This window comes from Anticarsia gemmatalis, chromosome 14, assembly GCF_050436995.1.
Source record: "Anticarsia gemmatalis isolate Benzon Research Colony breed Stoneville strain chromosome 14, ilAntGemm2 primary, whole genome shotgun sequence".
NCBI lineage: Eukaryota > Metazoa > Arthropoda > Insecta > Lepidoptera > Erebidae > Anticarsia > Anticarsia gemmatalis.
In genome coordinates this window covers 8991000-9007489 of record NC_134758.1, presented here as the reverse complement: position 1 = coordinate 9007489, position 16490 = coordinate 8991000, and the positions used below count along the sequence as shown (strand labels likewise).

At 34.6% G+C, this 16490-nt stretch overlaps 1 protein-coding gene across 8 annotated transcripts in view; it reads left to right on the top strand.

Moving 5' to 3' along the window:
* Positions 1-16490, top strand: part of LOC142978355 (uncharacterized) — a 262256-nt gene that overhangs the window by 60838 nt on the left and 184928 nt on the right. For 7 of the 8 annotated variants that reach the window (XM_076122768.1, XM_076122769.1, XM_076122772.1 and 4 more), the window contains one exon: positions 94-208. In XM_076122768.1, the coding sequence (XP_075978883.1) occupies positions 94-208 (115 nt within the window). Of the gene's footprint in view, positions 1-93; positions 209-15583; positions 15705-16490 lie in introns of those variants that run through there. The other variant, XM_076122774.1, reaches the window with a different exon arrangement.

Here is a 16490-nt window from a genome sequence, read left to right as displayed (position 1 = left end):
GATAGTGTACCCTTGCTCTGTAAGAAGTTATAGGAATACCAAAATTAATTTGTGTTATGATGTTAAAATTGATTTGTATAATGTTTTTTCCAGCGCACAAATGGGCCGGAGTGCACACCTCCGTGCCGCCGCGCACAGCCATCCCCGCGCACCACGAGCACACCGAAGCGAACTCTTGCGCAGCCCGCCGTCAACAGTGAAGCTGCCGGTAAGTCCTAACAAACATTACTATAATAGTTATAGTTAACGGAAGAGGAAGACCATGTTCGTAGACTTTACTTATTTTGTTAAAACGCGTAGTTTCATACCCGTTCGGGTCTATTCCATCTGCAGAAGAACATATACCGTGTTGTTAGATGTTTAGCGATACTCTGTCTATACATCTAACTACTACATCGGACTCCTGTCCGATGCCCGTTCGGTCCTTTTCTGACTACTTAAGATCATATACCGAGTAGTCAGTTTTATTACTCGATGCAAGTATGTGTGATCGATTGGTTACTATTATACTGTCAGCACACTAATATCAAAAATCATTGTTAAGTACTGTGTTGATTGATTTACGTTACGTGATGATCAATGCACGATTGAGATAGATTGCGTATATCAAAATACAGGCCCATTTCGATACAAATAAAAATGTAGCACACCAAATATCAAGGCGGCAAAACTTTCCAAGTTTAGAAACTGTTAGAACAAAACACATACAATCAACGTGTACAATGTATTGTGAAACAGCGATTAACTGCTTACATGCGGAGGCTTAACAACAGTGAATTCACGCGCACTCATTGTCACCATTTGTCCCGCAGTTAATTTCGTTCCATTTCGACAAAATGGTACTCTCGACGATGCATAGCGTCGAGGATTTCGTAAATTATCACTCGAGTTTAAAATTCTTTGCTGACAAATCGGCGTCACGGCGGTATTAACGCACGGTTGTAACAATGCTTTATCTGTCTGGGCTTTGTTGCACGTAGACAGATTGAAATATTACAAATCTAGAAATTTTATTTACTGATTTCTAAGTCCCATTTTGCCACTATGATCTCAAATATCCGTAGTATGGATAGAGTGGAAAAGTGTATTTTATACTTTAAATTTTGTATCTTTTTTTCTTTTTTTATAGTTTCTATCTTTTTTCATTACATACGGTCATTTGATTCCAAAGTAAGCAGAGCTTAGTATGGTAACCAAATAACTGATAAACATACTTCTAAACACTTACTTATATAGATAAATTAACAACCAACAACTTGGCATTTAAAGTCCATTCAGTAACTAAAATAAAGGTTAAAATCGGCCAGATTTCATGGAACCAAGTACCGAAAATTTGTTTGTTCTGCAAACGGTGTAGCATTATCATTTTAGTGTAAACTGTGTAAAGATGTGATTTCGGTGAGTTTCTGCTCATTTGCAATAACCGTTAGATTTGATGTGTGCAAAGTGCAGTTCAGCAACTGCCACGTCCCATTTTATACGTTTAAGAGCCAGTGGATGGGATTTGAATTGCATTTGACTATATTGAGCGTTGTGAATGGCTATTCAGATTTTTATTGCAGATTCTTAAACATTGAAATGAGTAGTTTTATACGTGCAGGCGCGTAGGTTTGGTACATGACTCCTCACTTTACTTATGCTACAGAAAAAAATATGTTGGTTGGAATTCGGTAGATTGTTTTCGAATGATTCTTCCTACGTGCACATTAAGAATAATAAGATTATATATTTTAGTTTACACGTAAGCGATGAGCTTTGACATAAAACGTTGAGAATATTGCGTAAGCATAGTTTCTAGGCTTCGACAATTCTTACCCGAAACATATAATAGCAAACATATAAAGTCTTTTGTAAGTTTTATAGTTACGAAACACACATACACACATATGGTCACAACACAGTATCTACATTTGGTAAACCACCAAATCGCATATCAATAACAATACACATGAATCATCCGTCAGCGATACGCCCTCTGTCTATTTGTGCGTGCATTCCGTCCGGCCGTGACCGCACTCTTGTACACGTATATTATGTTACGCAAGTGATCCGCAGGGCTGAAGTGATGCTCCGGAACATGTCCCAAATTGTCCCGTGCTCCATATGTGTCCCTATACGCATCTAATGTACCAACCGTGGATTGTCCCGATTCACAAATCAGATTACGCGACTTTTCCCTGAGCTTTGAAGGGTTGATTAAAGGAATGATTTAATTGAAAATGTTTTGTCATGATCCGTTCTGCTTTTTGTCTGTATTTTGATGTTCTCGTTACAATTGAGGCTTTGTTAATGACTTGAATGCTAACCAGGCATTGTCTTGAGCTCTTAAACAGTTAACACAACCTTCGGCGTTTGAATATTCCTAGGACAATGGTAAGATCAGATAGCAAAATGTTTCGCAGCCCTATTGTTATCTTCATTATTGGCAACCGTTACCTCAACCTTGTGCCCTTTGCGTTCGGGCCTTCCCGAGGCAATCCGTAGGGATCACGCCCGCTACAACTTTACTATTACATCCCTCTAATGGAAAATATTAGTTCGTTTTCACATTTCTTCTTTGCGAAACCGTGTATTTACTGAACGTTTGTTAGATAGATGCTCGTTACAGGCTTAAAGGTAATCTCTTTAAAAACAATCCTATGTTGAATTCATCGAATCGTCTTGGCTATCTAATTAGAACAAATTGTCACAGATTATTCTCTGTATTATACATTTCTTAGAGTCACGCATTTCATGTTTATTTATTTGTCAATGAAAGCAAGGAATGGTGATCGTAACGTGGACCGTTCTAAGAATGAATAGTCTTCGTGTCACAGCGAATTGTAGCGGATTAATTGGATAAAAAAAATAACCTGCGTGTCTATAAATTTCGCTTCGTTGTATGTATCAATTAACGCCATCATTTGTAGACGTGTAGAACAACGTTTTTGCGTTTCTGTTAATCGTAAGTGAAAGGGAAACTTATAATAAATCTTTATATTTCAAACAATTAAATGTAGCGTTATATGTAATATCTTATCTATACGAATGTATTGTTTATGATACATAGTTTTATAGATACACGATTTTATTTTAATAATCCATTATTTAATTTAAATTAATTAGTTTATAGCGGTTGATAGTCTTGGAATTAGAAATCTGAGTAATAGAAAGTACACTAAAATCTGTCAAAAACAATGCTACTGTTTTGTCTACGAATAAAAGTCTGCGAAATCTTTTATTATTGAAAACGTCTTCAATTAGACGTAGACGGCAGGTAGACTTGGGAGTTTGACGTACCAGGCTGGCAGCAAGCTAGTGGAGTTCGTTCGTATGAGCCCACTTCGTTATGAATTATTTAGGAGTATTGGAACAGGAATATTGTAGACGTGGCCTCCAACTTCTTGTATATAGAGCAAGGTTGTTTGTCTTATATACAGCGTTAGTTTCAAGTTAATGCATTAGTTGCAGCAGTAACAAAGAAAGCTTGCAAGTGAAACTGCCAAGACTTCGTTATGCTTAAGAATAACAAAGTTGTAAGTAAAAATGCAGCTTATACTCAAGGTCTTTATGAGATAAAAGCATTGAAAGAATACTTGAAGTGGTCAGCTTATTTACATATTTTTTAGATAAAACGACTTTCTAGTAGCACTTATTCACTAATTGTAGCATCTGGTGTACCTAGTTTAAAATATTCTACAGTATCAGGGAACCATTCTCCAGAATTTCATTAATTTAATCCAAAAGTAAAATCTTAAGAAGGAACAAAACGTCTTTTTTAAGTGTGAACTCGACCCATTCCATTCGAATATTTTTTTGCTCAACGATCTCTCGACTGCTCTTTAAAAACGCTGACAAACTTCTGCTAATTATAATACCTAATACGAAAACCATTTGACTTTTACAACGTCAGTTAACCAGTAATGTAACTTTTTCTGCTGAGAAAGCTTCTAAGTGGCTGTAATATAAAATGAGTATATTTTTGCCATAAAGCATGTCCGTTGGGTGTCCTTTACGAGTGTAATTTAATACCAGTCTAATGCATACTGTGGGGATCTTATTATGACATAAATATTATCTCTGGGTATACGGAAAGCCGGTACGGATAAGCATTTTCGTTTCGGGCGCTGTTGTGACAGCAGAATCTACTACTAGGACCTACTATGATAGTCGTAAAGGAATAATTTATCGTGTTCCTCATAATTCTGGGCAAAAATACAGTAGCGAAATATGAGAAACCATGCAAATATGTAGATAGTAAACATATCCCGGAATGTACTTAAAATTTTCTTGAATGTAAAAAAGTATACAAGTGTCTAGAAAGTACCTACTAGAGTGATTTATCTAAGTTTTTCTCTGAAACAGTATCTGACCGTGCAAACAAATTTTACCTAGACATTTTACAAGATCGAGACTTCAAAGAAATTGCAGATAGAATCCTGTTCTGTATCCTTGCGGTTCTAATAGACTGTTTCAAATATTTCAATCTACTTAATGTTGGTCCATTGATCCTTAGCAAAGCCTAGACGTCTGATCCTTTTCCAATTCAGTAGCGTTTCATTCAACATTTATGGTTTGTGCAGTTTAATGCGATGCTTTTACCTGATTCGTCTGCTTGTCGTTCAAGTTAAGAGCATTAGAATAGTGTACTACAAACTTTGAACATTCGGCAGTGTTTATTCAATAGGTGCTTTCCTCGTGCATTTTGGTGGAGTAACTACTTACTTTATAATTCATGTATATTTTGTTTTTGTACCTACTTATTCTACATTTCAATTTGAAGATTTACAGCGTTTGATCGTTCGTTATTAGTCTTATATGTATGGCATGTTGCATTTGTCTTATTGTCTCTTGTTGAAGTAATATTTTACTTAACACCTAGGTATTTTAGCAATATTGTGTTATTACAAGACCTCGTTATTATAAAAATTTTAGCAAAAGGAGGTGAAAATAAAACTTCAAAAAGCTTCTATTCTTCCAAAATCTCATTTTAGAAAAAGGTAAATTGACGCGGCTTACGACTCAATTATCCTGTTATCTTCAATTAACTAATTGCTTGAGATTGGCACTGATAAAAAGTGTAGGTTGCAAAGTGAAGGCTTGAAAGAAAACTCCGAAAAATCGCACTTGAAAGATGTTTTTTGCTCCGTGGGCGGATTATTATTAGTAATCTGCCAGGGTAAAGCTTTAGATGGAGTAAATTCATGCCGTGGGTGGGATCCTTGAAGATCTCTCGATCTTATTTCCGATAGTTGCCTTAACGTTTTACTCTAAAATATCAGAAACTTGCAGTCAAACTCAGTGAAATACTGCAATTAATAAACCCAGAAACACGTGCTTATAACTTGAAGATACGATTACACGTGCGCAATTCAAATGATTATATATTTACAAAATATGTTATTTAATTTTACATTCATGATTTTATACAGGAAGAGAAAATTAATACCGTTTTAAAAATTGGACGACCGTCTGCTTAATCAGTGATTTATTAATGCTTGGATCTGCACTTTTAATATTATTTGTTTTATAGCGAGAGTTTATTTACTTGTAAAAGTGAGTTCTTCTTTATATTGAATACATTTTTATGATCAATAAATTATTATTGTAGAACAGCTTGCACTTGCTTCTCTTATACACGCAAGAATAAGTCTTCTTGAAGAAGTTATCTCATCTTTATATAGTTGGGTGCCAGCACTTGTTAATCCATATATCTGCCATCTGTATACGTAGTACCATAAAGTATTATACCCAGTATACACCTATGTTTGTCTCATAAAACCCCCCAACTTTATCACATAACACATGACTTGCGAAACATGACATGAGTTTATTGCGCGTATAACAAGGCGGTCAGAGCTGGCCAGGTCACGGTGGGGTTAAGGCCTGACCTCACAGGTAGCAATAGGAAATATGAGCTTCATTTGTACGACGCCCTTAATTGGGTGCTGAGAACACACCATTAGGTATGAAAAAGGGTTGTGTTTTGACAGTGAAAGGAGATATCACTCGATTTTTCATGATTTTAATTGACTGCATTCTGTTTTTGTTGTGGTCAGTTTGATGTTTAGAGAAGACATAAGCAGAGAGCTTAGTTTCTTTGCCCAGCTTTTTGTCGACAGGCTTGTTTTAAATTGTAAAGGCAGTCATTGGTTTCTTCGATTTTACAAAATTAAGTTATGATAATTACGTAAAGATTTGATTGTGTAGATTGCAAGTAATGACGCAGTAAGCCGAGTGTTTAATGCTATGATATTTTAATTAAAAATTCAGTTTCGTTTTCATTCATTTCTCGGTAATCTCACTGGTAGCAAGACTATCCCAGTAGCAATTTTTCTTGAAGAAGTTTAAAACTAACATATTCTCAGTTCGTCGGTTTAACTCTTGAGTTACATAGTAACATCTATAAAGTTAGGGACACTCAAAACTTTAAGCTCTCGAGCTAACCTAATACGTTTTTGAAAGCGAGCCAAAGATCGTATTTCTTTAAAAATATCGAAGCAATTTTCCGTCAAGATTTAAAAGTTGGATTCAATTACTGCAGACTTGTGCCAAAAACTTGTTACTAATTATGTTTGGATAAATCTATTTAATATTCACTGTTTTCAACAGTTTTCTATCAAGAAAGTGTCTACTAGCGGTGTCAAAGACTTCAGAAAATACGATTAATTTTTAGTTTTATTTTTATCCCAGAAATCTTCGAATTCCGTACTTACAATTAAGCCCCCATAGTTGGTCTGACAACTAGAAAAACGCCACTTACTACGCATGTTTTTTTTTACTTTTTCTAAATATTATGCCGCTTGCCCGTACCACACTTGTGACCATTTCGAAGAACATCAATGGTTCTGCTGGCCTTTCCGAAGATTTATAAATTTGTACACAATTTGCTCATTTTTATTATAAAATTAAGCCAAATAGAGTTAAATCCTTCCCTCGCGTATGATATCTTTACATATTAAACAAAACATAGTTTGTTATTAACATGTATCCAATTAACCACACAAAAGCGATTTCACAAACTGAGGCTTAACTGTGCGGCACAAAAGTGGGCCAAGGTCTTCTCTCGGGACCCTCACCTGACTATCCTTGGTTCAATGTGCACCGGAACGACAGCCAGTTAACAAGGATGTTTAAAACACGTTCCAGCTTCGAGGATAATGCTTATTGTGTTAATAGATAACAGGAATTAATTGTAACTTTCCCGGTATTGAGATCAAAAGGTCGCAAATTTCCGAAGTTTATATTTAGTTAGTTTATCCCTCTTGTGGCTTCGCTCATGTGAAATCATTATATATTTTAAAATAAAGTTTCCTTGCCGTGACTGGATGTCTATTTGTGATTATTTCAAAATCTTCCGAACGGATTTTCATGTGGTTTTCATCAATACATAAAGCGATTGCCGAGGAAGGTTTTAGTGTATAATTTGGTTAAGTATTGTGACGCTACACTTTAAACTGAGCGAAGCCTGATTAAGCCGCTACTATCCCTACAATATGATTTATAGACAGAGTGACTTTCGCATCCAAGATATCAATATGGAAGTCTGGATTTTATTTATAAAACGTCACGTAGACTGAATATTTCAAACGTTAGCTTGACGTCCAATATGGTGCGAATAGATATGAAAGTAGTATTTCAAACTAACGTCAGAATTTATCTGACTTTCTTCTTCTTTGCGATACCTATAGAATATCTTGTGCTAAGTCGTTTTTCATAGCTAAGTAAAAAAATAGTAAAGTAACTGTTTAATGGAATATAAAGGATAATAACCAAAAATGTAAGTAATTTTAAAGCAATAATTCTGAAATTCTCTCTAAACGTGTATTGTAGGTGTATACATGTTTAATTATGTAAGAAGACTATCAAACAGAAAACATATTCAATTCAATTCAAAGAGAAACAATTTGCGAGTGTTCTCATCAGAGATGCGATCGTTTCGCTGGCACGTGCAACAGTAACTATCTATCAACGATAAACGAAGGCTTTCGTGCTACACCGATATAATTTTACTACACCTTACATGTTTCAGTAGACCGTTCTCTTGTAGTTTTACGGCTAAACACCGCCAAAGTCCATTGGGAATAGTTGCTATAACGGCTCTCGTATAGTCTTGGATGTATTTGTTTTCACGTCATTGCTCCACGCAATGTGCCTATGGGAAAAGGGAAAATAAGATTGTCGTCTTTTTACTGTGAATGAACCCATCAGAAAATGTTTTTTTTTTAAATTTATGCGTAGGAGTAATATTGCGGCAAGGAATCATGATACACATTTTAAAATGATTTTGTCAGTTACCTATATGTCAATAAAAAAGTGATTAAGGACTTAAAGTAGATGTATGTTATTATTGATTTCTGTATTTGGTATCTACTTACTATTACCTACCATTATTCACATAGGTGTGAATTTATTTATATAGGTACCATAGTTAACCGAACTTACCTCAATATTATTACCCATATACTCCATTTATTACGTCTATTATCTTACAGGAATAAACCATAAACTTTACATAATACAGTACATCTACCTCGGAACAAGTTCTTGTTATAGAATATTAACGTGCCCGTTACCCGTAAGTCTAGCCTCCCATGTGCTAAGACTTTGATAATAGCCGAACTTTGTAGGTCTTGAAACAGTACGTATTTACTTGTTCGCCTCAAAGTTTGTGAGTGAAAAGTGCAGGTATTCTTAGCCGAAGAGGATTATAGGTTGAAATATGTATTTTGTTAGCTAAGTGAATGTAGCTTGGGTTATTCATGGAATGTTTTTTGTTCAAATTATATTATCAATACAATGTTATCTTATGACATGAGCTTTTGTGCCCGCAACTTAGATTCAAAGTGCTTCATGTGGCTTCCTAAACAATTCATAAACATGTGTTTTTCAGTGTGCAGTTTTCCATTTGTTGTGAGATTAAAAACGAGTGAAGTCGTTTCAGATATTATTTTCAACAAACAAAAGTTAATCTCTTTACCATACTTGAAACCGTACATTGTTTTCAACTAACCTTGCCTCTTTATAAAAGTTTAATAAACTAAACAAAGTTCCATTATTAAGTTTTCCGTCTCACATTTTATACGTTGTGCTGCTCATTTTATCGTTGTCACATACATATGTAAATCGACGTTTCAGTTACGCTAAATTCCACCCGATTTCACAGCGAATAAGCTACAGGCAGGGTTGCTACGATCTATACTCGGGTTTATTCTCTTACTTTATACTAGGTAACAAAATGTCCAACTAAATTGACGAAGTTTTCACTCTGTCATGCAAAATGGGATTGCAGTGAAACCTTTGACGTTCGACACTGAAGAGTATAAAAGCTATTTCAATTTTAGTCACCTTTGTGCTCAGTTTCTAACCCATTTGTGGGAACGATTGCAAGGCGAGATATAGCCGGATATATGCATCAATGTGTCATATTTTCATTTTGCGTTTTTGTTACTATTTTATTCTCTCCGTTGTATTATTTTTTAAGCAAAAGGATATCTATAAAATATTTTATGTGTAATATGATTTAAGAGTCATAAAATGGTAAAATATGATACGTAATAATTATAATTAAACCGGCGGAAATCAAAAAGCTTGATGATAGAAACATGTTTTCTAAGATTTAAATCGTCATAAATTTGTTTTAGCTGCTGTCAGCCCTACATAGGCACAAGGCCGACAAGGTTGTTATGCCCTTTTATGTTTATAGATCAGAAAGTCAACTGTTCGTGAATCATTCCCCGAACTTTATAGTTACTTGGCCTTTTTATGTCGTTTGATTTGTATTTAGGAAAAAAACTAGCATGAATCATGCATGTAAATACTGAGCTAGCTACTGCCCGCGACTTCGTCAGCGACTTCTAAACAAATCATTTAGTTTTTGCATGATTGAGTGACTAACATCCATTCAAAATTCCGCATTTATAATAAGTAAAGGTAGTGACTACTTTTGCCCACGTCCGCGTGTATATTTTGAATGAAGAATAGCCTATGTCCTTTCGGAAAATTATCTATCGCTTTGCTATTTTCCTTCTGTGTTACTTTAACATAGCTAAGTATATTAGAAACTGTCTTTTTATAATGATTTAGTATACATTGTTTTATGAAAATTGTAAATCATGAATGTAGGTGTTTCAGCTAGCTTTTCAAAGCTTATATCCATTGTTTCATAGCACTTATCTAATGAAAAAACTGTTACACAAGCGAAAAACAAATAGAGGAAAATAAAAGCTGTTTGATTTGTATTCAATAACATGTCACGAACAATGCTTTTGTTCGAACGAATACAGTTTTATTTTGAATATGTTATCCAAATAAAGTTTTATTACTAGGCTTCACTGAGCCGAAGCCAAATTGCTATTCGATTTATTTGTTAGTTTCAGTTTAATTAATTTAGTAATAAATTTTATTTAGTTTTGTTAACTTGGCTATCTAAAGTTTTTATCAAAATAAACATTTTAAATCGTGAAATAAATTGAGTAAATCTTTTTTTATCCTCGATGTGTTATTTGGCATTAAAAAAATAATGTTATGAAAAATAAATGTAGGTAATTTAATAATGACCAATATAAGGTCAAATAAATGTAATAAAATGACTGAAATGGGGCCATTTCTCTCCGGTTCTTATTTATTTAGGACACAATTACTTCACGTGGTAAACATTATTCTTTGACGAAATATACTGTTACCTATGGGAAATATGTTTCAATTTTATTATTACGCTTTAGTTTAGAATTCATTGTGAATGATATTTAATTTGATATTGTTATAATAATAATATGATTATTAACCCATTTAGCCCAGCCGTGCCCAAACGAGGACGCCCTTACAAATACCCTCAACTTTTTTATATATTCGATTTTACTTATTTCTACTGTCGATACGTAAAGGTTAAGAAGATTTTCGTTTCTTAGTACACTGAAAAGTGAATGAAAATAGTTTATAGTGGTTTTTCTTGGTACTTTTTGGATTGTTTTTATGCATCAGAGATTACCTAAAGTAAGTATTTTTTATTATTTTGTTTTTCTTCTAAGACTTGTTTCTTTTTTGCGTAAAATATTTTAATATAGTATGTACTGTTGAGATAAATTAAAACATAATAAATAATTTAGTAATTTTACCAGAGAGAGGGATTTTATAACAGTGTCCCTAATTGGGGCCAGTGGGCATAATAATATACGAGATAAATATTTCGTGTTTTTGTTATAAGGTATTTTTTGGATAAACGATGGCTAAACGAACATTTTGCGGTGGCAACGAGTACCACGGGCTTCAAGAAGCACTCCATGCTGTGATGCTTGAGGAAGATGATGATGCAGTGCTAGAATTAGTTGCTATACCTCCAGAACCTAGTGTTCTTACTGACGAAGAAGAAGGCGATGAGGACAATATCGTCAGTAACGACATTCCACGTGACATTCCTGGTAGAGTTGAAGTATTCACAGTTCTGGATGAAGAATGGAACAGCAGTGATGACGAAACTCTTGTGGAAACCAAGAGACAAACTCAACTCTAATCCCAGGGACCATGTCGTGTTCTTTGATAATTTTTTCACCAGTTTTGATTTGCTCAGAGATTTGCAAAAATCTGGGTTTCGTGCAACGGGTACTGTACGTGAAGGTAGAACTAAAAAATGTCCATTGGTTGCTGTAAAGGAGATGAAGAAGAAAGACCGTGCTGAATTTGACTACCGTTTCGACAAAGTCAATCAAGTTCTTTTTGTTCGTTGGCTGGATAATAGTGTCTGCAAAATGGGGTCAAATTATGACAGTGTTTTTCCTTTGGGAAAAGTAAAACGTTGGAGCACTTTGGAGAAGAAAAAAGTGGATGTTGATATCCCGCATGTTTTTCAAACATATAACAAGGGAATGGGCGGTGAAGATCAAGCAGATCAGTCAATTTCACTGTACCGCACTGCTATACGGGAAAAAAATTGGTGGTGGGTGCTATTTACCTACATGTTGGACCTCACAGTTGCAAATGCATGGCGCCTTCACCTTCTAACAAATGATACCAAGCTAGACCAGCTTCAGTTTCGACGCTATATTGCCCGTCATTATTTGAGACATTCAGGAGGTCAAACTTTGCGACTACCAGCCTCTGTGGTGCCAAGGTTGCAGCATGACGGAATAGGTCACTTTCCACAAAAACTCTCTAGACAACTGCGATGCACCGTATGTCATAACGCAAAAAGCAAAAAGTGTATAATAACTTTATGTGTAGAAAGAGAATGTTTCGAAAATTTCCACTCCATATGAGCCCACCGTCCCCATTTAAGGACGGTGTTTTTTTTCTAAAAACCAATTTCTTTTTTTTTAGTTTCTTTGTGTTTTCTTTATAAACTAGTCCCAAAAATTAAGGGATATAAAAAAAGAATCCAAATTTTTGGGTGATTTTCAACAAGCTGTAACTCCGAGGAAAATGGTCGTATAGAAAAAATAAAAAAAGCTAATTGTAGCTCCAAGTGTCTAGTTTTTAGATATGACCATGAAAATTTTTTGTCATGGCCAGGTCTGGAGAAATCCTACGAAAACTACCAAAAAAAAATTTTTTCCAAATTTTTTCCCTCCTAAAAAAAGGTCCACGGGCTTCAAAAAATTTTTTTTGATTCTTTCGTTCTAAAGTTCTTTTAGAAAATTTAATCCTCTTTAATTTGCCGTATTCAAAAAGCCTGTACGACGATTTGCCACGGAGTTATCGTCAATCAAAGCAAAAAAGTTATTTTTGACTTTGATATTCAATAACTCCGGAAATAATGATTGTACAGGAAATCAAAGGAGGGTTTTGAAAACTGCACAATATTCCCTATAAGAAAATGTAAACATCTTTGAAGAAAAAAATTTTTTTTTAATTGAAACCTCGGACTGAAAAAAAGACAAAAATTCGCGAAATTAAGGATATTTGGATAACTTGGTATAACTTTGGATAAAATGGATGAACGAAGGATATCGTCGGTAATTTTTCAACCTCAAAGTGTCCCCTAAAATCCTTCAAAAATTCAAAGCGCTGCGATTTTTTTTTCATTGTGCCCCGAAGCTTCAAATTCTTTGTTATTGCAAAAATCACCATTGTGAGCAATTTTGTGGTTTTTATTCATTTTTGTAATAAATTTTTTTTTTCTCTCTAAAATCTTTATTTTTTCGATTAAAAAGCAAATCGCAAAACGAGAGATCGTCTATCGCTGCCATGAAGTCAAAATCGAGATTCGTCAGTCCATAAGACGCTGCTGGTCTGTCTACGACCCCAATCGTGATGGTCATGCACATAAGCCAATCGGGCTCGACGATGTCGTGGAGTGAGCATAGGCACGCGATTTGCTTTTTAATCGAAAAAATAAAGATTTTAGAGAGGAAAAAATTTTTTTATTAAAAAAATGAATAAAAATCACAAAATTGCTCACAATGGTGATTTTTGCAACAACAAAGAATTTGAAGCTTCGGGGCACAATGAAAAAAAAATCGCAGCGCTTTGAATTTTTGAAGGATTTTAGGGGACACTTTGAGGTTGAAAAATTACCGACGATATCCTTCGTTCATCCATTTTATCCAAAGTTATACCAAGTTATCCAAATATCCTTAATTTCGCGAATTTTTGTCTTTTTTTCAGTCCGAGGTTTCAATTAAAAAAAAATTTTTTTCTTCAAAGATGTTTACATTTTCTTATAGGGAATATTGTGCAGTTTTCAAAACCCTCCTTTGATTTCCTGTCCAATCATTATTTCCGGAGTTATTGAATATCAAAGTCAAAAATAACTTTTTTGCTTTGATTGACGATAACTCCGTGGCAAATCGTCGTACAGGCTTTTTGAATACGGCAAATTAAAGAGGATTAAATTTTCTAAAAGAACTTTAGAACGAAAGAATCAAAAAAAATTTTTTGAAGCCCGTGGACCTTTTTTTAGGAGGGAAAAAATTTGGAAAATTTTTTTTGGTAGTTTTCGTAGGATTTCTCCAGACCTGGCCATGACAAAAAATTTTCATGGTCATATCTAAAAACTAGACACTTGGAGCTACAATTTGCTTTTTTTATTTTTTCTATACGACCATTTTCCTCGGAGTTACAGCTTGTTGAAAATCACCCAAAAATTTGGATTCTTTTTTTATATCCCTTAATTTTTGGGATTAGTGTAATTATATTACCCTTAACAAATTACAAAAGAGGTTTCGTAATTTGCACTGGCAGATTTCATTTGGGGCCAAATGGGTTAATATATTGCAAGCTCATCATGAAAGGATTTACGGTAGTTTATCTATTCAATAGCGATTTTTTTATATGAGTTTTAACGCTATTGAATAAATAAACTACAGTTAAATGAACCTCAGAAACCGGGGGTTAATGTCAACGATGTACGCACATAAAAAAACCTTAATACCGGCTCCTCGTCGTAGTCGGTAAACAAAATATTAAACGCAACGGACAATAAGCGCCTATCCATTTTCTTATAGCAGTGTATTATGTTCTTGACAAAAGAGCTTAAGTAGTTATCAGAAGTCTAAGATTTTTAATGAAATTTAATAGGCTAGGTTCTAAGAATTAGTTGTGGAGCTTTTAACTACTTTAGAAAAACATCGATTCTAGTAAGTTTCTAGGAAATCTAATTTCCTTTTTATCTTACGGTACCTTTTACACTACATTTTCATTATACCTGTTGCTTTTTCTGATTTTTCCTGTAAATAACACTTAAAAATCAAAATTTCGTTTTCCAAGAAGTTATAACATATTAAAAGATGGATGTAAGAGGTTGTCTGTAGGTTGACACTTTCGTGGAATCGTATCACAATATCAGAAGTACAAATATTAACAACTGTTATATTATGTCACTTGTAAAAGTTGAAAAGAAATTCGGCCAAACGTGGCTTCTTATTAAATATACAACCTTGAAGATCTGTTGCTAAGATATCAATACGTCTATCAAAAGGCAGACAAAACAAGAATTTAGAAACCGCTCGCCCATCTACTCTACTTGCATTCACCTGTTAACATTAATTTACATAGTTCAGTGACCTCGCGAACTTGAAACTTGTGTCGGTCTAGAATACAGTGACCTTTTTTTCACCATTTCTCTGCTTGGGAGTTTAGTTTTATTTTAGTTATCATTTACGAGTGTATTGTGGCATCGACAACTCGACACATGTTCGGTTAGACCGGCGCGTGCGCACGTAGGTCAGTCGACGCGGTTCGTTTGTTGCGCGCGCTTATCTTACTAACTCCGATCGATGATTATAGTACGGCGTGTTTACTATAATTGCCGTACGAAACGACTTTCTATTTTGTTAATAAGTTTTTAATTCAATTATTTATTTCGTAGTTTTTAGAAAAAAAAAATATTTTTTTATTTCTGTTTATTTAGTTTCCGATGAAAATATAAACATTTCGAACGATAATAGTGCAGATGCCTTCCAAAACAAAGACTAATTAAACGTGTGATATCGTTGGTTATTTGGATCTCGACTCCCGCGCAAGTGCCAAGCTGCGAAGACGCATTTCTGTAGTGTCGACCGATGACACCGAGCCGTGCGTCTACCCCACACGCTTTTTTCTTCACTTTTTATTAGTGCCCTCAGTCGCATATAGCTACTAAGTGATTTCGTGATCTCTCTCGTTTCGTGTGTTTGTCAACAAGATGGAAATGTTGATAGTGCAAGACGGTCCCATTGTGATATCTTGGATTGTTTTCCTGCTTCTCATCTGCCGCTGTTATTACCAGATCGGTAGTATCAAAGTTGCCGGTGAGTGAACTTTATGAAAATAATTAAATTTTCAGTCGTTGTGTTTTCTCTAAAGTTTGAGTGATTTTTAAAACATGTTAATATGTTGGAACCTTAAATATTAGGTAGATATTGTAATGATAAATAAAGATTTAACACAATATACTTAGAGAAAATACCGCCAATACTCGATGTTTTAGTATTCGCGAGAGAGGTCGCACGTGTCAAGGTGTTTGTTACTGTTTTTGACGAAACAATCTGTTGTAGTGAAATCACAATGATTTATTACATTGTTAAAAACCGTACACAAAGCCCGTATGTTTCTACATGAACTCTCAAAGCTTTTTAATTACCTCCAGCATTATTTTGAGTGTTTTTACAAGTAAACATAAATTAGAAAGAACGACATTAATTACTATGTAATCCGCGCCTCTGACATCTTCTAACAACTGCTGCCATCTGTCACTAGTTTAAACTTGAACAACTTTGACAGTCCCTTGGTCTCTGTTTTTCTTCCAAACAAAAACATTGGATGTTTTTTTATCATTTAAAAGGAATACAAAATGAAAATTCAATTATTCAAAGTTAGCAACGGTTGTTGACGAAGAGAAATGATATCGTTCCGTCCGCTAAACAAAAAGGTTTTTATTTAATTCACGATAAATCGAATGAATGGCCGTTGAATCGAATCGAGTATTAATTGATTGTGCTACACATTCGCGTGACAACTATCTCTCGACACTAACTCGATGCGTGCTGTCGACAGTTTATGAATTACGGCATTAAGGCCCCTATATGATGATAAGA